We start from the raw sequence: 23,898 nt of genomic DNA on the forward strand, positions 1-23,898 counted from the left end.
GAACAGTCGATATGATTGACGTGCACCACCAGCTATCACCTACCATGTCATGCAAGCTACACTACAGTAGCTTGTAGCTGCTTACTTTGCAAAAGCACTGCAAACAAAATCCATGCAATCCCAAGGTTTAAAGGAAGAGCTCAGCATGTTGGGAAATATGCTTATCTTATTTCATTCTGAATCGTTGTCACCATTATGCCGTACAACAGAAAGCCACAGTCAGAAGGTATTTTAGCTTAGCATAAAGTTTTGACACAGCTTGCTTAGGTCTCAAAAAGTAAAATCCACCTCCACAGGCTGATTACTATTTGCTGCTAAAACTAGGTGTATGTGCTGGTAAAATTTCCTTGGTTCCCTGGCGAGGCCACAACAAATTGCACCCTTTTGTTTCTAAACTTGGGGGGGAGTTTTAATAAATATTTTAATAATGAATTGATAGTTGGATTTTGTTGTCTGACAAGAGCCTGGCTTAGTTGTTTCCTTGTCTTTATGCTTTTCCCAAAATGTCGAACGATTCCTTTAACTGTCCCAGCACCCAGTGAATTAAACCCAAAGCTGGAGAAGAGGTAGGACTGATATTCATATTTTAGGAAATACATCCTATTGGTACAGAGTTTTAGTTTAATATATCACTACTTAATTTGTTTTGTTGGTATATAATACCAACATAATATAACTACTTTTCTCCGACACACACAGACCCGACACACACTGCTGGATATCGACCAGTATGATGTCTATTAAATGAGATTGTTTAAAGCTTCACTGCACATTTGGGCAGCCATTGATTCTTGGCGTCATGTGATCCAAATGAATCATTTTTAAAATCGAGCCCCAGTGCAAATGGTACAGTGTTAACAAAGCTTCAATCTCACATTTCCACAATAGTTGCAATCAAAAGTATCCTGCCATAGTGTCAAAAACAAAAACACAGCAGAAAAAAAGTGAACAACCAACACTAAATAGCTACAGCAAAGAAAGGCAGGCTTCGTCCAATCAGAGCTCACACAGTGAGGAGTAGGCAGGATCATGGTGAAGTTGTGGGTCGATTACCTTTTTGGCCGCCTGCTCCTCTTCCACACCATCCCCAATTACAACATACACTACTTTCCTGCCAAACCTTTGCATTATGCGTTCAAAGCAACTCTCTTTTCCTGCAAAAACAAATAAACAAGGGGAGGAAAGAGGGTCACAAGGTCAGAGGGGTCAAAGTTCAGAAGTCGTTTGTTTACCTGGCTGGCCGCATGCTCTTCATCCTTCCCATCGCCAATCACAACATATGTAATGTTAGTGCCAAAGCGGGAGACTATACGCTCAAAACAGCTCTCTTTGCCTGGAGACAAACAAATGGCTTTCACAGATTTTTTAAAACTTTTTTTTTTTTTAATGGATACAACAAAGGATGAGGTGGAGCTGTGTGCACCAGTGATGAGGTGAAGGAGAGGAGACGGAAAAAGAGTCTTCACACACATACACAGACACACGCACGTAAAACTTAATTTTGTCATAACTGATTGATCACTGATTAACGCTGACACCTACATGGTGAATCATGAGAGCTCCTGCAGTTCAGATAAATAAAATCAATCTGGTTGCCACAACAACTTGTTAGAGCAAAGGTGTTGTGAGTGATAACAGACTCTACTTTCCATAAGAACTGTTGGCCTGTAGAAATATACATGGTGTTAAATGCATTAAAAGTAATTCTATAAGCGATGTAAAGTCTCCAGGAGTTTGAATGTAGGTCTCAAAATCTGGTGATTGTACTTTTTAAATACTTTGTATTTTAACGTCAGGTGGTTGTCATGGCTACCACATTGCCATGTCCACTTGAATTAAGGCACAGTGGAGTTGAATGTAGTGTAACATAAGCTCTCTCTCTCTCTCTCTCTCACACACACACACACACACACACACACACACACACACACACACACACACACACACACACACAGTTGGCTTGAGTTTTCTTTCCCTAATGTTTTGGCGCTCTATCCGCACTTATCCGAGCTGTTTTGTTTCCTGTGTTCAAAATGCATGGTTCAATATAATTTATTGTTGGCCACAGTTGCGATACTCTGGTGTATCTCACTGAGGTTTGGGTTATTAGAGTTCATTCAGAGTGTGTGGGCATCTGGGCCTGGGGGATCCCACAGTTTCCAGTGTTGTTTAAGACCAGATTATGTGAACTGAGGACAGATTTAACATCATTTATACAAGTGTGAAAGAATGAGGTTGTTTTCTAAAATGTTTGACTCAGTCCAAATATTTGGACCAACTTATTTTCCCATAGACATTATTTCATTATTTTGTGTCATTAGTTTAATTTGTCCTCTACGGTTAAAATGTCACATTTTAAAATAAATAATCACACTTTTTTCACTAGGAAATTTGTCCTGGTAAACTTGTTTTACAAGGTCCTATATGAACAAGGAAACATTTCATTAAGCCAAGAAAGTTTAAAGTTAGCACTTTGTAAATTTCTCTGTCATATTTTGAATTGATATGTCTGAATAAGTTTTAAATTTCATATAGAACTTAAGAGATAAATCATCCCCCAAAATACCACTCTGAGTATCCATCCAAAAGTAACACTTAAAAAGTTGTGAATGAGGACAACAATTTATGAAGAATAATTTGTATTTGCCCAGGGTTCTGCTGGATTTCTTCCTTTCTCATACACATACAGTATATCCACACACACATATGCACATACACACACACACGCACACACTTCACATTCACATACACAAAAAACAGTAGAAAATAAAGCTTACTGTAACTACAACATTCCAAATCAAACATTCAGTAAGGGAATTTGAGTCCAAGAGAAATACGTTCAGTATCCTAACAAATAATAGGAGATCAGTAGCATATGGAGTGGATGAAAAAAATATTAAAACAACGGATAACTAATGAAAAATACTTGACTTTTGAACTGTTATAAATACCATAAGTCAATTACTATTTAATAACTACCATTGCACAACATATTATAGTACTTCTATCAATATTGGATTCTAAGTTTTAACATTTATGGAATGTGTGTGTGTGGTTGTGCGTACATACTAAGTGTTTGTGCCTTACCTATTTTTGTTGCACTGTAAATGTTCTCAATAGGGAAAACAGATCCCAGACTGTACAGGAGAACTTTAGCCAGAGCTGGTATGAGCTGCGTTGTGGTCACCAACACATTTACGCAGTTACTCCTGTGGGATAGAGACAAAAAGAGAGAACAGACTGTATCATCACCTATTGTCCTCTGATGCCAAATATGGATTAGTTCCCACACTAAATCATAAAAGTAATGAGACATCAGATTAAGAGAGCAACAGTTTCTGTGTCTTATAGAATAGATCCAACATAAAGTGACACCTGGAGCTGATAATAGACAAGGACTTGAGGGCGTGGGTGAGCCAAGAGTCAGTCAGAGCCTCCACCTCTGCTCTGAGCTGCAGCCAGGCGTCCCTCTTAGCAGGACCCAGCAGACCTAAATCATAGCATGAATTTACTTAATATTAGCAACAAAGATCACACATTAGGACAAAACGCAGGACAGATTAGGACATTTTCAACAAATCAGATGGCATAAGTGCAGTCTAGTCGATCTAGTTGTGGGATGTGGGACTGTAACGGACTAATACATTTTGACTTGGGTATCTCAACACCTGTGATGTGATGTGAAGACTAAATGACATGACCTTTTGTCCCTGGCGTCAGTAAACTAGCATCTGATTGGCTTACCCCCCACATTGTTTTTGTACGTGCTATACAACTCTTTGACCCGTCTGTAGCGGAAGGCCAGTTTCCTCATCCAGTCGACCCCACCACGGACACCTGTAGCCAGGCAAAGGTTGGCGCTGGTTGCAGCTGCATGGAAGCCATCGGTTGCAAAACTGTAAGTACTGTCAATAATAATGATATGTTTTATTTTAAAAATCCCAACGTGTAGAAAACCTTTTTTTAATTAGCGTTATTTAATACAATAAACATAACTGTCAATATATATTTGTAAGAATACAAACCAGTATTATATTTAAAATGCACCAAATCACAAAAACGTATTGAATACTGAAAATACTGATTGAAATACAAGAAATGAACATTATAGCTGTTACACAGCACAAGACTGTGAAATGTAAAATTCTCACCTCAAGTCCTGGCCATTGTCGTCTGATGACACGTCATCAATATGTACCTGATCACACTCCTGTATGCACACAAACAGATGCAAATGAGGTGAGTTCTTACAGCAACATGCATAAGAACTATAAAGTCAGAGAAATTATGTTATGCATAAGTCTATAAACAACTGTAACCAAACAATATGTACTAAACAGTATTAGTACTTACAGTACTGTCAGTGGTGTGTTACAGCACTAGAGGGCACTATTAACATTTCACTGAATGACAGTGTAGTTTAAAGAAAATGAAATGCTTCATGTGCAAAATGTGAAGAGTTTGCAGTAAAAACTCCTAACTTTTCAACGTGTTCTTGAAAACAGTTTTAATTGTGTGTATGTGTGTTTTAGAGTGTTACTCTGATTGTGTCTAACCTCCAAGTCATTGAAGAATAAGTGCGTGTCAGCCAAGTTGAAGATCATTTCTTCCATCCTTAGACCGAGTGTCACCGCCATAGGAGGGTCCTAACACAAGACAAACATAACAAAATCAATACATCACCATGACGACCACTTATTGTTAACTCTTTTTATCATCCTGAGGTATGTATTTCTTCAGTCCCAAAACCATGTACAGTTTATACACACCTATGACTTTATCCTAATTCACAACCATGTCCCCCACCCACACTTGTATATTTGGTATGTTCCAGTCATCATGGCAGATGCTGACAGACAGGTTGCACTTGTTCTGTCCCATCAGCATTCCTCATGCTTGGTAGGGGGTTATGTTTGTTGGGGGGGGGTCTTCATATGTGTGTGCTGTAGACTGTTGGTACCCTCAAGGGAGTGCATGCGGTATGTGAATGGTTTGTGTGGATATGTGTGAGTGTTTGGGAGAATGCAGACCGCCCTGCCAGCCCCAGGGCTCAGCTGCAAAAACCATCATCTGTGATAGGTCAGCGAGGGTCGACAGCTTGCCGTGCGATTCGCTGACGCCGTCAGACGACCAGAATAGAAAGAAACTAACAGGAAGGAGAGTGAAAGTGAGTGAGCGAGGCACACAGACGGAGATGAGAGATGGTCGGCATTCCTGAGAGCAGGAAAGTGCGATAAAACTGACAATAAATGTTCCATAAAGGTGAAAGATGTGAAGTGTGTGAGCTTCTCCAGAAGTTAACAGCTGCTATATGTGACAAGAGCAATTTTGACTGTGGCTCTTTTCTTGCATTTCTGTCATTCACCGAAACAAGAGGCACTTAGTTTTGTCTTTTAGGTTTATCTCTTAGGTTGGCTGCCAGCCTAAGAAGATTTACTGTGTGAGCATCCACATTTGTCAAAACACTTGCAGCTGAAATCTGTTTAGTCCCATTGAGCAGTTGAATTTGACTGTGGTTTGGGCTCCAGAAAGGCTGAGTTGGCTTTTTTTTTCTTCAGTATTTAGCCAGACAAGTTCACTCAGCGAAAGAGAACTGCAAATATTACTTTGGACCTGGCAACGATTGACTGAACCAAATCCCCACTCCTCCTCCACTGTTATCATTTCATCTCTGGAAACTCAATGCTTCATAATGCTGTGAACATTATCCCTGATTACAATAACTCCTGTGGTGAGTGTGACAGGTGTGTGTCTGTGTGAAACATATGCCTATATGTATATTCATGCAGAGCAAACCCTCATCAATATATCGCCACAGCCGTAAGAGAGAGATACTTGGGTCTTGCGGTTGCTATGTCAACAGCAAAAACACTATTTTGGGCGAGGTGTGAATGGACACAGCTGCCACCGTATTCCTTGAGGGCAGCAGCCGCAAATGACGGGGGGAAAAAAACTCTTCTGATATTTTCAGACTAAATATAAGCATATCTCTTGTACTAGACACTAGATATGGGTCCATGAGTAGAGATAAACTGTTGAGATCATCTCATTCATTATTTGCTGGCATATAAGGAGAGATGTGCAAATTTCTCTGCCAGTTTTTTTTCATCATCCTTTAATATTCAGGTTTGACAATGCAAATCGAGCTAACTTAACCACTAGGCCACATTGTGTTTCTCAGTATTCTACTCATATGGAGGTCCTTTCTTGCACCCATTAAATCCTAATTGATAAACATCAAATTCAACAAGTGCAGAACAACTAAGAAATACTTGAGTACCCACAAATGCTTTTTGTTAAATGCCTGGGCCCCTATGGGTTGATGCAAGTCTGGCTGCAAACGCTGTGCATGTGTGCCGTGCCAGCTTTTGTTCGACTGCCAAAAAAGATGTCAGAATGGACTCTGGATGCAAAGCTCGTACAGGCAGGCTGGTGGCAACTCCGGTGCCCCAGGAAGCGACATCATCCAATAAAAACGTGTACCTTTGGCCACATCCCATTATCCCAGATCAAAGCAAGGATCTATTAAAATAAAGGGAACTATAAACAGTGCAGCTGTTATTTGAGAACGTGAGACCACCAATAAGTTCAGAGTACAGTTAGGAATAAACACCAGTCAAGCTAAGAAACTAGCATATTAAGTTATGATTAGGTTAATGTAAGCCGTGACAACTATTAATTGCTTTTAAATGTATTCCTAATATTTAGTACATTTAAACCTCATTATTTCATATGCACATGCTCATCATTACAAATGGACCATAACATTCCTAAAGTTGATGTAATATTACTAATATACAGAGCGAAATAGAGCGTATTTGAATTGTGAATTTGAAATAAAAGTATCATTTAAAAATAAAAACACATCCTGGGTCAGAGATGTGGGTCATTTTTCAGTTAACCTCTAAGGGATTATTAACCACTAACAATAAACCCTAGAGATTTGTTAAATCCCAAAAATGTAATAATGGGTGGAACATTTTTTACAGCCAGCAATAGTGTTTCTGTCAGAATACATACAGTCCCAACAATGTACATATACCTAAACTAATCACAGTGTAAGGATTGTGTGTGTGTGTAGCCTGTGATGGAAAGCGTGAGTCAAAAAAGTCCGTAGGGCACTTAAAGCAGTAATACCTATTGTTACTAGCTAGCAGAATGAAGGGGAACCAAATGAGTCCTTCAGCACGTTCATCAACTCCTCTTTTCTCTGATTGGAATTTCAGCAGCTGGACAGTCAGATTAGACTGTTTAAAGACGTTTCAGTGTGTAAATTAAACATTCCCAGTGGAAATTATGTCTTGGTCTCCTCTAGGTGCCAGTCGTTAACAGGATGATAACGATGACGCATCACCTCTCCAAGCTTCAATAGTGGCTTCTCAGGACTTGAAAAGTGAACTTTGAAAGAAAAGTGTGAAGGGTTCATCACCAAATAAAATCCAGACTGGTGTTTTCTAAACTGTTACCTTGGATTCCACTTTTTGGCTAATTGAAAAAGATGGATAGACTGGGGGTAGAGGGTAGATGTGTAACCCTGAATTCTATAAAAAAATCCTATACAACTACACTCAAATACATTTATGTAGGGAATGGGATCGCAATCACATAATGTTTTCCTTTAACATAACACAGATATGCGGGCAGGTTGTATAAATGGTAAGACAAAAATGTAAAGTGAAACTAAAATGTTCCCAGACAATTAGTTGCTTCCCTGACAAAATTTTATTTCAACAACAGTATTTCCACTTTGTTATTAAGGCTGTGTTTAGGCTTGGTTTAAAAGGAATGTCGCAATAATAACCCAATCTTCTTAAAACTTACCCTTAACATACGCCCTTTCTTGCCTTAACTTAATCACATACTGGACTGTGAAGGCAAAGTTGAATTTGCGATGTGAAAATAGTGCACATTACACAACTGCAATCCACCCCACTAGCTTTAAAAATGTTGAATCATTCAAAATACTAATATACAAATTAAGTCCCTGCAAAAACACAATTGTGTTTGCAGTTTTGTTGCAAAGAATGTAAATTTTAGGAGACGGGATTGCAATTTCACAATAACGCCAGAGAGACAACGAAGGCACACTGATGATCTTACCTTGCCATATTTCTGTGCGTAGGAGCCTGTCAGCAGAGAATGGAAGACTATGATTGTCTCATCCAGATCCCACACAAAAACCCTCTGGAGAGTAAAAAAGTGACATTGGAAGATGCTTTTTTTCCAGAAATTATATGTCCATATGTGTCTGTACTGTACATGCACAAATTGACAGTGACAATGAGAGGGCTCCTGCTGTCTGTCAGTCTGTCCTCTGTTGTATTTTAAGAGCAGTGAGCAGAAAGGATGAAGAGCAAAAGGGAGTGAAAGAATAATTCAAGTAAGCAGTATGTGCTCTGTCAGTGGGTGTTTCTTGGTCCCTTACCTCCAGGTCACTATCAGGAGGAGGGGAAGGGTTGTTCTTGCGTCCCCTGCCCCGGGACTTTGAACTGCCACTCCGGCAGGCTCGGTCTTCCAACTCCTTGATAGGCGTGGAGGGGCTCTGCACTGTGTCAAAGTCCCCTGAGAGAGTATGTAAAGAGAGACAGGACATTTAAATCATTTAAAAATGTACAAATGATCAAACATCTGTCACAGATTTCTCAAGTTATCATTAACAACGGTACAACATAATCACTGCATTATAGCAAAAATAATGATGTGGTTTGAGCTGATCCCACAGTTGTGCTGGACTTTTATCCACATCAGGAAATGCAGTAACTCTTTGTACAGTCATATGCCATCTTGTCAGGTTTAATAAATTAAGTTAGTTGACATTTGTCAACTTAAAGTCTACCAAGAAACCTAAAGAATAGTACTACTGGTATTCTGACTGATTCATGATAACATGCACATGTAAACTTTTACCAGTGAAGAGGAAGGGTGCAACTATGCAATAATTTAGAAAGGTTAGGTAATCTGATGCATCCTGCAAAGATACTGTGCGTACAAAATTCTGCAGGAGTGTTCACAAGTGCAAACACATTCTTTCACACAGACACACACACACCTTCCTCGTGCCATATGCTCTCACTGCTGTGTGGTAACTAGAACCAGACTTTAAGCTTCAGCTCTCATATTGTTATGTCTCAATCACGGAAAGAGGGAGCAGGAGACAGAGGGATGGGGGTGGAGGAGGACACAGAGAATGTGGGGGACCAAGGAAGCAAAAAAGAAAGTGAAAAAAGGACACAGGAAAAGTGAGAAAGGCAGCAAGAGAGAAAGTGCTGGTGACAGGAAGAATGATAAGCTCCTTTAATCAGGCTCCCCGAATTACAGCCAAGATAAACCATAGAAAAATATGAAAACTGAACATGAAGTCATATTCCTGTGCATATGGGTGAAATTTTGTGCTCTTATTTTTAATTTTCTCCTCTTTTTCTGACTTGTCCACAAAACTGCAATAATTAATGTAACTTCAGTCCAATCAAAGTCTCAAAGGCAAATGTAAACACATGCCAATTCTCCAATTAGTGAGTGCAATGCCAGGTAACTATGGCTCCAGTCTGAAGTTACTTCCTGTGCTTCATCATGGTTGAAAGAGGGTTCTGAACTCAGTTACTCAAACTGCAGGAGTTTTCTACTGGAAACAAGATTATGGAACCACAATCAAGGAGTGGTGAAAGATCTGACATTTGTTTGCATATTTATGAAGTTTGAACCGTAGTGGAGAGTCGGCAATTTAACTGTTTTACTGCAAGTGGTGCATTTTTTATTTTTTTTAATGCAGACCTGGGTGAAGTTCAGCAGCCTGTCCCGTCATGGCGGGGGTGGGATCTTGCAGTTGGTAGGCTGCCGTGGAGCCCGTGCCATCCACGCTGTTGGAGGCCATATAAGTCCCATAACCGGAGGTGGAATAATACTGGGCATACTGGGTTTGGCCAAACGTTGTGTATGAGGGATACTCCTAGAGAGAATAACATGAATTATGAACACGCAAAGGGCAGCGACAAAAGGAAAGAAAAAAAGAGGAAAATTGAGATGTTTCACTTTTTCAGTTCAGACTGACTTTTGAAGATAGATTTTACTAGTGTTCCCTCTCATGTCTCTAATCTTTGATTCCCTCTATTCTGTATTTTATATCTCAAACAATTAAATCCTTGTGTTGCAGCTTTTTACTGACCCAGTAAAGACTGGCACTTTTATGAGTCAGATCTCTAAACCTGTCACTATGTCCATCTCTACAAGTCCTTATAAAGTGGAGCACACTATGTGAATGCACACACGCATGCACAGCTGGTGTGTAGTCAGAAAAGTGTGTGTGCATGCATCCATATTCACACATAATTTATATACACAGCCGTCTTTTTTTCTCTTAAAGTTTTTTAAGCCATGTTTTTTTCTCATGCACACGCACACACACAATATTCCCTTTAATCCACCCACATGGGCCAAACTTTGACATTCTTCCTGTAAACAGCCACATCTATCATAGTGTGACATTAAAAACCACCTTTAAGCATTTTACTACCACATATATTCATCATATAGACATAGAGAAATATTCAGAACAAAACACTTTCAGAAAGACTAATTGTCTGTTTCTTTTCTATGTTCCACTCCCTTTTTTCACATTATAATTAGATTGTATTTCTGGAAGCAGCTCTGAATCAAGGAATCTGTATGGTAGCATAACTGTAAAATCATTATTTAATCTCAAATAGTATCACAACTGTACTCTAAAGAAATCCATATCTTTTGTCTGAGGTGAAATATTAAGGAAAAATTCACTTGACCACTCATAGAGCCCAAAAGTAGCCTGGTTGACCTACTCTAGCAAGAACCCCTTTAGGAAATAAGATTTCTTATCGGCCTTGGGAAAGTGAAAACTATAGTTTTAGGCTGACGGAAAAAGACAAGTACACACATTTACACAGACACACATACCTGCTGTGTGGCAGTGTAGTTGGCGGGGTTTGATACTGAGTTGTTGGTTGTGTAAAGGCCTGAGGAAGAAGTGAAACTGGAACCTTGAAAGGAAAGAACGAGAGGAGTAAGAGACACCAGAGGGATGAAAAAGTGGAGACAGTAAAGTTTAACCCACTCAAATCTAACTTGCAAAAGTAAGTTTGTTTTTAGGAGTAAAAGTACTGAAAATATTTATATTATATATTCAAATTTTCAGCATTTTCAGCTTTTGTGACAAGTGAAGCTACTGGTTTGCCTACTGACCTGGCATCTGATACGGTGAGTATGCCGTCTGTCCAGGCTGGGGTGTGGTAAAGCCGGGGCTGTAGCTGAGGCCTGTCTGCAGAGGAGACTGACTCTGGGCCAGGCCACTCTCTGTCTTGATGCCAGGGAGCATCACACCGAGGTCTAGAGTCAAGACACGCACTGATTACATACAGTAAGATGTGAATAACATACAGCAGCTGCACCTGCAAAGGGTTTTGCCAAAACCTGGTAAGTAAACACAATCACAGTATATTGTGGACTATTGCTGTTAATTAATTATATTTACCTATACTTTATTTGTATCCTATTCATATGAGCTAATTTCTCAGTAAGTAAAGAAAAAAGTAACTAAGCTTTCCTTCTAAAAGTGTAATTAAATTCAGCTACTGTGGGTCACCATGTGTGTTTGTTGATACCATAAGTGGAAAGCCCGTAGGTCTGTCCTGCCTGGGAGTAAGCGCTGTAGACAGTTGACTGCTGCATGCTGCTGAACTGGGGTTGACCAGCATATGTCGGCATAGAAGGGGCTGCCGGTGTGGAGAGGATGTGAGGGTACGGCCTAGGAAATGAGAGGAAAAAGATACAACAGGTCAATGAGTAAATGGACAACATTTGAATTTAGCAGACAACAAAAAAAGGAGGCATGCTGATAAATATTCTTGGAAAGCAGTGGCTATTTAGTAAAAAAGAACAAACCAGGCTTACTTTGATGGGTAGAGGGGAGGGGAGTACTGGTGGGCTGAACGAGGGCTGTATCCGCTGCTGGTGATTACTAAAAAAAGCACAATAATCAAAAACAACAAGGCAAAAACAGGTTACGGATGGTGTCAACTCAAATCTTCTGTTTTCTTTCACATTTAACCAAACCATTCCTGAAGAGCACAATTCAAGGCCTCCAGCTTGTTTGAGCTGAGATGCCGTTCCAGTAAACATAATTTGAAGCATTTTCCAATGGAGAGGAGCCAAGTTCTCCCCCCTTTAGAGAGAACTGTAGTCCATGAAACCTTACAGTGGGCCTCATAGTAAAACACAATGTCTGTTTGTGGTCATTGATATGTCAGAGCTTAATGGTGACAAACACCCTGCTGCCTCTAAACCCTCAGTGAGCATTTACTTAATGGTTTTTCTGTATCGCAGTGCATTGTATAGTGTGTATGTGTGTGTGTTTTGCAATGTGGAGTATGAGGTTGTGTGCGAGTCCCCAAAAAAGACAAGTGTTAAAAAAAAAAAAAAAAAAAAAAAAAAAAGAAGTCTCCCGTGGTCTCATACCTCTGCCAGCCTTTGATGATGCAATCCAAGGACAGGCAATACTTCATGGGATTAAAGCTTTCAGCAGGTCTACCACTGAGCTGAAATGGATGATGGTGTTTGTGTGTGTGTGTTTCAGAAAAAGACAGTGATATAGAGCTGACCAGTACAGAGATGTAAATTTGTGCTAGATGAGAAAGTTCTTCACGAGTGCAGTTGTGTGCGTTACCTGAGCCTGCGTATGTGTCCAGTGCTGTGTCGCCTGTCGTAGTGACTGTATCGCTGTTGTTCATGGGCTCTGTTTTCACTTAAGGAAGAGGGAAGGGATCAGTGTTAGAGGAGGCCAATCAGGAAGTACAATCACACACACAAAGAAAACATTATTGAGTGAAGAGCAAAAAAAAAAAAGAAGAAGAAGAAGAAAACAGTACAGTATCATGCAGTTTCAATATGTGAGAAAATGTTGTGTGCAGGGTTCCCACTAAAACTGAATAAAATGCCACGTTTCTGAATGGTTTTCCATATTCAAGTCAAAGCACCACCATGACCTTAATGTTTTATTCCATCTTGGTTTTTAATATCATTTTTTATCTCTGGAAAAATATAATAACCATTAAATATAATGATTAATGACTAAATAACATTAGCATGCCAGGTGACACTCTGGCACAATCCCGATATTTGGTTACTTTTTTAGCAAATTAAATTCCTATAAATGAGTTGAATGGAGCAAATATGTAGTGTAACAACGCCATAATAAATTCTGTTTGGGATCCAAAGAGCAGAGCACACTGCACAGCAAATAAAAATCACAGCAATTCCAGCACAAATAACATCAGATGTACAGCCAGCTGAAAGTATAATCCAGTTGGTTTTGCCTTTAAAATAATAGTGCTTGTTTTGGCCTTGGATTCACACACATGCACCTCTGTACCATAGTCCTTGGAGCCTGGAGCAGGGGACGGGCTGCTGCAGCCCAACAGCCAATCAGCCGTATTTAGCACAGTCATGTTTTCACCTAAAGGGGGTGTAAGGCGGGAAGGTGGTGAGAATATGAGGCACTGAGAACCAAACACCAATCTCAGGTATATAGGACACTGATTATTTCTAAAGCAGATTGCATTGTGTTTTTAAATATTGGGTTGATATTTCTTCATATTCCTTAACCAAAACATTTTAAAGTAGTAAGTTAACACATTGCCTACATGTGACTGCTAGACTACAGAAAGTCACCACAAAGGACACCACTGTAAATCCTCTGTATAACAAACTCAGGCACTGAGGGTTTTTGTTTGAGATGAAAGCTGTTATTTAGGCACTGGTCAGCAATTTTGTTGCCCTGGGACAGAGCCTCATTAGCCATACCCATTATTTCCAATCTTTATGGTAGATTAAACTGACCCGCTATTGCTTTTAGTTACAAGTTTAAACAAGCAATAAAAATAAGGTGTTTTGACCATTTGGAGGCAGTGGAAACAATAAATAAATACGACATGGCAAAGTTGACATGAAGTCAGCAGACACAGAGCAACATTAGTATTTCTTTGAAGTTGTGTTTTTTTCTTTGCACTGCATTAATTCCTTATGGAAATGTGGCTCACAAGGTTATTGCTAATTATTTATTTCTGTCAGCTGTTTTTTTTTTTTTTTTTTTTGCTAAAAATAACCACTTAATGCATGGAAACAACAACGGGAATTCTGTACGCTGAAAAACTAAAACAGTGCTAAATAACGCTCAATGTACAGTAACTTCCTGTAACTCTAAAACCACTTTAACACACAAGTGGTTTAATGTGTAAATATAAAAAACAAAAGACTTAATAGGACAGACATGAAAGGCATAATGTCTATGTGAATTGTGTTTTCAAAAATGTTGACCTGTTCCTTTTAAATAACAGCAAATCTTATAGGTCAGTTAAGTTTGATCATAATTATGTTGCCCACTTTGCTAAAAGTAATACAGTCTAACACAACAAATACAACAAAAAAATGAACATAATCACCTTCTTCTAACTCAGTGTATACTCACATAATCACAACCACTTTACCATCCAACACAGTTTTCCTTGCTTGTGAACTAATCATCAGCAACCATCTGAAAACTACATTTAATTACAGACAAGAATGTTGTGTGCGCTGATGATGTACAGGTAATGGAGGCATCACTGAAAATGTACTTCTAACTTAAATATAAATGAGTTAGTAATGTAGAAAATAATTGTATCTATTTTTTTAATTTATTATTCTTAAGTGTGAACTATTAAACTAAATAGCGTACAAGGAGGATATTTGGGCTTTTAGCTGTTTATTACTGCCATAACCCTTTTCCTTTCCGACTATTTGTTTTTTTTTTAACTTGTAAATATTCATTTCTGGCACTGAAGATGAGCACAATAAACTTCCTCCTGCACCATCTCTGTGCTCCCTTTTTAAGAGGGTGGAAACTGAACCCTGTCACACAGGATAACTTCATTAATCCTCTCAGGGAGCAATTCAAGCCATCAGACAAGCCCTAATAAAGAAAAATGAGTTGCTATGGAGATAGCCTGTGGGTCCGAGCACTGGCTGATGTCAGGTGAGGGGAATGTTGGGTATGTAGTTTGTTTTGGCTGTTAGCGTGTAGCACTGGGTCTATCTGCTTAAACCATTAACTGTGAGCTCATCAAAAATGATTTAATGTGCGCTAATATGGTCTGAATGAGCCTTTAAGTCCACTCTAAATACTTCTATTTCTGTGAGTGTTTGTTGACACATCAAGTGGACAAAAGTGCAGCATCTCACATTTTCCATTACATTACTATTAAAAGTTGTTTCCATTGCCTGTTAAATTAGCAATCAATTAAACAATCACCCTCCATGAAAGCACTTCTATCCAGTGGTATTTTGCCAAATTGGCCTGTCAAAGACTATCGCAGTGGACAGAACGAGAGAGGGCGAGATAAAGGGTGACAGAAGAAGAAAACGAGGAGAAAAGAGAAATACAGTTGGACAGAGGGTAAATTGAACGAAAAGAAAAGAGAGGACAGGGTCCGCTGGTGTTGACATCTAAGCGAGCGGCGATGCTTTAATTCTCTTGTAGAGGAAATAGTTTCCAGTGGGATTTTGGGCTTGCACTCAAACATACACACTCAAGCATACACACATTTTGACAAGCGGTTAGCGGAGGAGAGCAGAAGTGCTTCACCGTGTGTTTACACACATTCTCCAGTGGTTTACTCAAGTCCTCATGCCAGCATGGTTGTGTATGTGTGCGTTTGCATGTGCGTGACTCCTTTCGTCTCCATAAATTCTTCAAAAAGTACTTATCTCTGCATGCTGAAAATCTTTCTGACTGATGATTTCATTACCTTATATTGGACTCAAATGATTTTGCCCGGAGCAACTTCTATTTTTTGCATTCAGCCTTTGTTGACGCAACAAATGTCATAAGAAACTGACTGAAAATTGAAAGAACTGAAGGAACAAATGTTCAGTAGTTAACATGCCCACATTTTAAAAACCTCCTAATTTAGTTTAAGAAATTAGACCTTAATTTGCAGCATGATGTAATAATGTTTAGTCAGAAATGTGTGTCCAATAAGGAGGACAGTGACTCTGCTGTCCTCACTTCACCGACACCACTCACTCATTTAACTGGTTGTGATTTCAGATGCAAACACACATTGATAGACCACAACACTTAAAGGAAAAGTTTAGAACATTTTGGAAAAACAAGCGCATTTGCTTTCTTGCCAAGAGTTAGATGAGAAGAGATACTGCTCTCATGTCTGTTGGGTAAATAGGAAACTACAGCCAGCAACTGGTTAACTTAGTTAAACATAAAGACTGGAAACACAGAGAAACAGCCCAGCATGTCCAATGATTACTAAATAAGCCTACAAGGCTCTAAAGCTCACTAATTACCATGTCATATCTCGTTAGTTTAATCTGTAAAAACAAAACACTAAAAAACAACAGGTTTTTATATGTTAAGTTGTGGTTGTATTGGCGGTTATGTGCCAGACTATTTCATAGCGCAGTCTCTGCTAGTTCCCGGCCAGGAAACAGTCTTGCACATAACCTCCTCTAAAACCACAACTCATTTTTACACATAGGTTTGTTGCTTTTGCCATTTCCAGTTATCGTGCTAAGCTATGTGATTGCCGGCTAGGGCTCCTTGTACAGAGCACTATAAACCTTTTGAAGAATCTTTTGATAGGACAGTAAATTCTTTTAAGGGCAATGCGTGCAATCTTCTTCAGTGGTTTGAGGAGCAAATTTGAAAAGTGAAACACTCTTTTCGATCACAGACACAACTGCCCATTCATTACTCCAGCTCCCAACACTTTCTCCCATCTCACCTCCTGTTCCATTGGTGGTGATAGAGGGGCTGCCAAGGTTGTTCTTGTCCAGCTTGGAGCCCGTTGAATCTCCACCTCCCACACGGTTATGAGGACTGGCTAGGTCCTGCATTTCCATAGACCTACATGTTGGTGGAGGAGGAAGGGGGAGAAAATTAGATGAGCTGCGATTTTTTAATGGATATCAGATCAACAGCAACATGCTATCACAGCTGGGAATGTCCCACCTCTATAATTTAAATAAGGATCTCAGTGAACGTGTTCACTGAATACACACACACACTCACACACACACACACGCACATGCAAACACACACAAACAAACGCACTCGCACATTCATAAACATCAGGCTTCTCTGTACCAGTTAGCTTACATGAGCATGTGTTCAGAGGTGGTAGACATTGTCTGCGGGCCTGCTGGCTCTTTTATAGAGGGGGAGAGTACATGTGTGCGTGTGCCTGCACACACACACTTTCTGGGCCCCAGTACAAACCCACAGCCTGCCAGCATGCTTTAGTTTTACAATGTGTTCCACATGCATGACTGGGATGAAGCAGCACACAAGGTGGTAATGGTAAAGTGACAGAGTGTGTGTGTGTGTGTGCGTGTATTTGTGTGTGTGTTTGAGAGAGTGTGTGGATCATTGCGGAATTGTGATCATTGTGTGGAAGTAAACAGTCATGAACATAATTGAGGCACATATTTATAGTGGAGTATATATATATATATATATATATATATATATATATATATATATATATATATATATATATATATATATATATATATATATATATATATATATATATATATATTTGTGTGTGTGTGTGTTTGTGTGTGTGCATGTTTTTTATTTTAATTTCTGTTAGGTGTTACCATGGCACCACTACTCTGCCAAGAATCCATAACTCCCAGTGACAGATGCAATTGTCCTGCACACGTACTGTGAAAAAAGCTTATTGCTAATGACTCCTCATCGCTGCACCCATAGAGCCACATTTTGACATTTCCTTTGGTGGAAAACATAGTTTATTGTTGAGTCACTGTGTATTGATTGTGCCTCATATGAATGTGTCTTCACATGTGTGTGTGATCCCTTATTCATGCTTCCCACAGGATGGTCACACTCTTGCTCTTGTCTGAGACATCAAAGTGAGAAATTACAGACATGGAGGCAGAATAAAACAAATGTGGGCTGCCACTCTACACTGTGTGGACATATGTGATATTGTACATCTGTGTAGCGGTCTGGAAGCAGGCCATCATAGTGCGATGGGCAGATAGCATCGCCACACATGACTGCAACCCACAGTGAGACTGACAGGTATAAACATAGAGCTGTCAGCAGATGAGAAAGACACAGCCAAAGAGTGAGAGTAAAAGAGAAAACATACAAAAGATAAAGAAATAATTTCAACTTTTTTCTATTTTACAATGTAGCTAAACATTCATATTGTCTCCTCTATGTTTTCAACTGGAAACACTGAGGCTAAAATATCTCTGCTACATACTGTGTGTTAATAAAAGTTAAGAACTTTCCCAGATTACTTTCACTCGCTCTTGTGTTTCAACACTCTTCATTCATCCTTTTCTTTTGTGTCTCAGCAGCAGGAAATGATTGTCTGTTCTCCATGTAGTTTTTTTTCCCTTCTTTTTTTTCTCTGTTTTACTCCTCTTGAGGGGCGATGGCAAGAATTGGTGTTTCATAAACTCAATTCTGGTTTTCACATTGTGTCAGGTCACTAAAAAAAAAAGCTCAAAGATGCAATGGTGTATTATGTAAAATAACTAGTTTGGGGCTTATGATTATTTTCATTATATGTTAATCCTCTTTTATGTTTTTCAATTATTCAATTAATGTCTTGCTGTGAAAAGAAATTGTCAAAAAAGGGGAAAAAAATGAAAAAAAGCTTTGCCCCATGATTGAAAATAGATTTGCTTAAAAAAACTGTTTGATTACTATTTATCAAAATCCCTGGGAATATTTTTTTCTATTAATAGACTAGATGATCTAAATGTTTTAATAAAGCAGTCATTGATAGGATACACGCTACATCTTCATGTCCTTTGATAGGTGTGCATGTTATCTTTTGTGTGTGTGTGTGTGTGCGTGCGTGCGTGTGTGTGTGTGTAGGGAAGGGGGGGTTCTTGGGAGAGTGTTGATGACCTCATCATAGTTTGCAACTGCAGTGAAACCTCACCTCTCTGCACCATGACTAGAGAACTAGGACACACACACACACACACACACACATACACAGACACATACACATATAGATCGTTCTGAAAAACTAAATTTCATAAGTCATATTATGCAAACAGTCACATGTGAACGTACCTGGTGTCTGAAGGGTCTGGAACATGAGATTCACTGTGTGATTTCTTCACCTACAGAGAAACCAGAAGAGAGAAAATTTAACTGAAAACAAACAAAAAAACCACACACATTAAATTACATGCATAGAGTTCAGAGGAACCAGTGTGTTTATAATTCAGACAAATTGTAATAGTAACAAATAGCCCTGAATAACAGCAAAATCAATTCCCGCTCAACACCTCAATCTGAACTTCAATTACCTTAGAGTAAACACAAATTGCAACTTGTTTTGGCATTTTTAAAGGCTGCTAAAATGCAGGCAGAATAATAAATAGAGACCAGTTCTCAGAAGTGCTAACTGGACTCTAAGTGACAGTCATAAACTTTCCCTTTTTCATCCGTGGCCCTGCCTCATCCTAAGCTCAAGCTCTTTCCTCAACCCTTAAAAAGTTGAAGGGTCAAAACAGGGTCATGTTAGGTCACAGAGCTCACACTTCACCCTTAAATGGGTCAGTGTAGACACTAAATCAAGCTGTGACTTTGGGTGGTAACCGAGACATTTGGTCATGTCAATCAGTGTGCGCTGGAACCTTTACTTCATAGCTGATGTAAAAAAAAGAAATAACTAAAAGAATACGCACTTCAGTGTCTTTTCACAGTGGCGTATGCGCAGACCAGAGGTTCTCTATTAAAATTCCTCTCTCTTATTTGGAACAGGAACTAATTAGAACAGTAAATGCAGGGCGGAGCGAGGGCCAATGTGTACCAGCTGCCCTATAATCACTGTGTCAACACACTGTCGAGGTGTAGGGCACGCGCAGGGTGCCAAATCCACACAACTGCACATGGAAATGCACATTCAAACACACACGGTCCAATTCACCCAGGCAGCATATATTAAAGTCATTTGCACATTATCGCAATCACAGGTAAGTATACAGAGAATGTGCTTGGTCAAGCAAATACTGAACTCCAGGTACACGGAAACTGGGACATTTTTTTGTTTGTGTAAAGAGTCCGTTCCCGTGTTATGGTTCTGATTAGATGACCCTGCTGAGAGCGAATAAGAAGCAGCACTTAGCTGTTTAAGACAGAGTTCAAAGGTTAGTCGGTGCCCTCGTATGGATCACTTTACACACACTCAGACACACACACACACACACACGCCACTTTTATGTCATGTTTCATGCTTTACTGAAATTTAACAAGGCTGTCAGTCACGACATCAACAGCATGGCCGTGAGAAACTGCAATCCACATGAAACGCACATGCAGTGCTACACAGAAACAGGGGTGCAGACGGCCCGCATGTGCATGCATGCAAACACACACACACACACACATACACACACACACACTCTAGAGCCTGGAGGTTTCTGTCTCAACAAGATCTGTGAAAACACAAGCACACTCAGGCTTTGATCCTGAAAAGCTTTTATCATTGTGCTTTATCCACTATACACTTTCTCTCTCTCTCTCACCTCTTTTAGTTTCGTCTATTAGAAATGTGTGTTGACTTCCTATATAAAACAAATCCACATACTCATTTTATTCGTTCCCCCCAATTAAGAATTTATTTTTAAAATAAAATAATTCATTTTTCTACTTCTTAGAGGTTTCTTTAGTTGCCACTTTTGAAATTTCTAAGTAAGACCTTTGACAAAGTCTTGTGAAAAGCACAGTGCAATAAAATGACAAATAATGTAATGTAGTGCTCACGAAGCCCTGCATTTAGATAATCAGCTTCCTTTTTTGTTATCATGCAGTAAAACTTACCCAACTGTATCAGTAGCAATGAAATAAAGGGTTCCTAAGAGCAATCTTAGGTGGCCACAATGCCTGAAGGACCCATTGGTGTCACCTGAGCTATTTAAATAGATGACCTTTGACCTGGTTGGCTGGGTGACCTGTTTGGAACACAGCCTGCCTGGTCCTGGGACTCCCTGAGGGATAACTAGGTATCCTAGGTAATTAGTACTAATAAAAAATATTTATTTAAAGGATTTACACAGTGCTCCATTTGTGTTGTTACATACTAATTATATTTGTCTTTTATTGGATGTAATAACAACACGAGACCTAATTTGGCAACTGTAGGTGTAAGTCAGAAATAAGCAGAAGCAGTCTTTGTTCTGGTCCTGGTTGTGTTTTCTTCTTTTACTGCTTTTAACGTGCTTGAGAATCTAAAATCTGACATAAAAGGTGCAATAATGATGTTCCTGTTATTGTTCTGGGATAACTGTGAAAAACCCAACGAAGGACAAGAAAAGTAGAAGAGAGGGAGAGAGAAAAAAGAACAGTGCTACGTGTTTCTGGTAATAACCCAACCCATCTGCAATGGGACATCCGATACCATGCATAGAGTTGCACACACACGTTCACACAGGAATATACACAGATATGTACGTAGAGGCTTTGAAAAAATCTGTTATACATAACAAAACATAAATAAATAAAAATCATAAAATGATCTATTTTCTATAAATACAGCAATTGCAGTTTAGAAAATGTCAATCAATTCAAATATTGCATTGGATTGTGACAAATTGCAATTTTTAAGCTATTTTACTTATTTGTGAAAAAAAAACAGCAACAGATATAAATAAATAGGAATAAGGCAGAATATCTAAAAATGTCATAATGAAACTACCAGAAAGAAAATGTGTGCAGATAAATATAAAGTTCAAGAAAAGAAAAAAAATATTCTTTGATTTAAAATAGAACTTTTAAAATATAGTGATAGCGTAAATCAATTTTAGCAGATTTAAATGCTGTTACCATAACCTGCTAACTTTATTTTTAAAGCTGCTCTAAATATGCTAATTGATACAAGTATTAAAATAAAGCAAATTATCATTTTCACCTTTATTTATATACAGTAACATGTATTACAAATAAAACAGTGTACTGCATAAAGTAATAATACGCAAAACACATTTACACATTTGAATAATTTAAATAAATTAAAGTATAACATGACTTGAAACGTTAAACATGACCACTGAGTTAAAGATCCGTTCTTACCTCAGAGTGTAATCAGGTCAGATATTAGTCCTGTACTTCCACAAAGCATTACAGAGCGGTATGATCCACCAGGTTCCCCTCATACACAGGCTCACTGAGCTCACCATACACACTCACACACAAATACACGTCAGCTCGTCTCTCTCTACCTGCCTCTCACTTTGTACTCCAGGTGTCACGCTTCTCTTGCTTTTGCTCTAGAGACAAAAAAGCATGATGATCTTTCTCTTTCTCTTTCAGCCTCTCTCTTTCATTCTGAGCAAACATGTAAAGGCTAGAAAGAGGAGACACTACAAATGAACTAAACTTTTCTACCCCTCTCTCTCTCTCTCTCTCTCTCTCTCTGTGTGTGTGTTTGTCTGTAAAGTCAATCCATGCACAGCTCCTGTCTTCCTCGACTCCAGTAATGGGGAACATTTCATTTCACTCGTCCTGTTACCCACCTCCTCTGCCTCCTCCCCCTCTTTTTCTCTTCTCCTTCTGTTCCTCCTCCTCTCTCTGTTGGCTGTCACCCACTGTAGACTCACTCAAGCTTACATTTAAACCCAAAGAACTTTTTAAGTGTAGAGAGACAAAGGTTTTTATGTGGGACCTTTTTCTAATAGACACAGATAAACAGTGCAACTTCCCCATGTAAGACAATGTAATGAATTTGCTAAATTTAACTCAAACAAGTTGAGGGTCCCAAAATCAAAATCATCCAAGTGTAAGACTCAAATTCTGCTGATGGCAAATCTGGCGTGACTACTTGCACAATGCTGAAACAGTAAATGAAGATGTGGTGAGGGAGTACAGTAATGTCAGGGTCATGCTGTGTGGTAGAAAGCACAGGCCAGACTATAAACTCCACACCGTGCAACTTACCCAACACACAAACACAACCTTCTCCAGCTCATCTGCTCACCCATACCACACAGAGATTTACATGTACACCTGATAACATGAACACACACACACGCACACACACACACACACACACACACACACACACACACACACACTCCATTCTGTGTTTATTGGAACCAAATAAGCTGCGTGCTTGTGTTAAATGTGAAGGGCCACACGCGCACACACACACACACACACACTTGCCCATGTGCCTCGGTCTGAAGATGGCATGATATAAAGGTTGGGCAGACACCAAACATATGAACACATCACACATCCAGGCAAGTCACCTAAATTACAAAAAGTAATTTGTTTTGTTTAATTCAGAATTTGACACTGGTAGATAGATAGAGAGATATATAGTGATATAATGATGCCTTATGCTGGGACTGCTGCACACAATTTGTTTTCTTTGTCCTATATCATCTCTATCTTTTTTACAGTTTTACCAATTCTAAAAGTTTGCATACTTATAAAAACACAGTCTGTACAAATACACTTAATAATGGAATGTGCTAATACATGATTAATTATTATATATAAATATGCATAGTTTTGTAGGTGGATACTTATTAATTATGTGAGATGGCTGAAGTGGCCCTTTTAAATAACACGTAAACTAGCATGGATGTTAATGTACATGTACAAGTAAACAGAAAGCAACTGAGAAGGATTATAAATGTATATAAGCATATAGAGATGAATTGTTAACAGGGTGGACAACTGTGCACCGATCACCTTTGGCTTGGTCACCACGGTAACAGCATGCGGCCCTGTCCCTCCAGCTCCAATGAACACCTTGATGGATAGGCTGTCAGTGAACCTGGTGCGTACATCAGATGAACGTGTGTTATATATGCATACCC

General features: G+C 39.1%; 1 protein-coding gene across 8 annotated transcripts in view; it reads right to left on the reverse strand.

Annotated features, from left to right (window-relative positions):
- eya4 (EYA transcriptional coactivator and phosphatase 4) overlaps nucleotides 1–23,898 on the reverse strand; it is a 39,667-nt gene that overhangs the window by 218 nt on the left and 15,551 nt on the right. For 2 of the 8 annotated variants that reach the window (XM_067481940.1, XM_067481946.1), the window contains 17 exons: nucleotides 19,142–19,191; nucleotides 16,803–16,924; nucleotides 13,397–13,480; nucleotides 12,692–12,769; nucleotides 11,920–11,986; nucleotides 11,631–11,773; nucleotides 11,212–11,355; nucleotides 10,927–11,009; nucleotides 9,772–9,946; nucleotides 8,426–8,562; nucleotides 8,101–8,184; nucleotides 4,557–4,646; nucleotides 4,152–4,210; nucleotides 3,745–3,905; nucleotides 3,376–3,490; nucleotides 3,088–3,209; nucleotides 1,008–1,154 (listed from right to left, as the gene is read on the reverse strand). In XM_067481940.1, coding sequence (XP_067338041.1) covers nucleotides 1,008–1,154; nucleotides 3,088–3,209; nucleotides 3,376–3,490; nucleotides 3,745–3,905; nucleotides 4,152–4,210; nucleotides 4,557–4,646; nucleotides 8,101–8,184; nucleotides 8,426–8,562; nucleotides 9,772–9,946; nucleotides 10,927–11,009; nucleotides 11,212–11,355; nucleotides 11,631–11,773; nucleotides 11,920–11,986; nucleotides 12,692–12,769; nucleotides 13,397–13,480; nucleotides 16,803–16,924; nucleotides 19,142–19,191 — 1,861 coding nt within the window. Of the gene's footprint in view, nucleotides 1–1,007; nucleotides 1,155–1,232; nucleotides 1,334–3,087; nucleotides 3,210–3,375; nucleotides 3,491–3,744; nucleotides 3,906–4,151; nucleotides 4,211–4,556; nucleotides 4,647–8,100; nucleotides 8,185–8,425; nucleotides 8,563–9,771; nucleotides 9,947–10,926; nucleotides 11,010–11,211; nucleotides 11,356–11,630; nucleotides 11,774–11,919; nucleotides 11,987–12,691; nucleotides 12,770–13,396; nucleotides 13,481–16,802; nucleotides 16,925–19,141; nucleotides 19,192–22,144; nucleotides 22,541–23,898 lie in introns of those variants that run through there. The other 6 variants (XM_067481944.1, XM_067481942.1, XM_067481941.1 and 3 more) reach the window with 6 other exon arrangements.

This window comes from Channa argus, chromosome 17 (genome assembly GCF_033026475.1).
Source record: "Channa argus isolate prfri chromosome 17, Channa argus male v1.0, whole genome shotgun sequence".
Classification (NCBI taxonomy): Eukaryota; Metazoa; Chordata; class Actinopteri; order Anabantiformes; family Channidae; genus Channa; species Channa argus.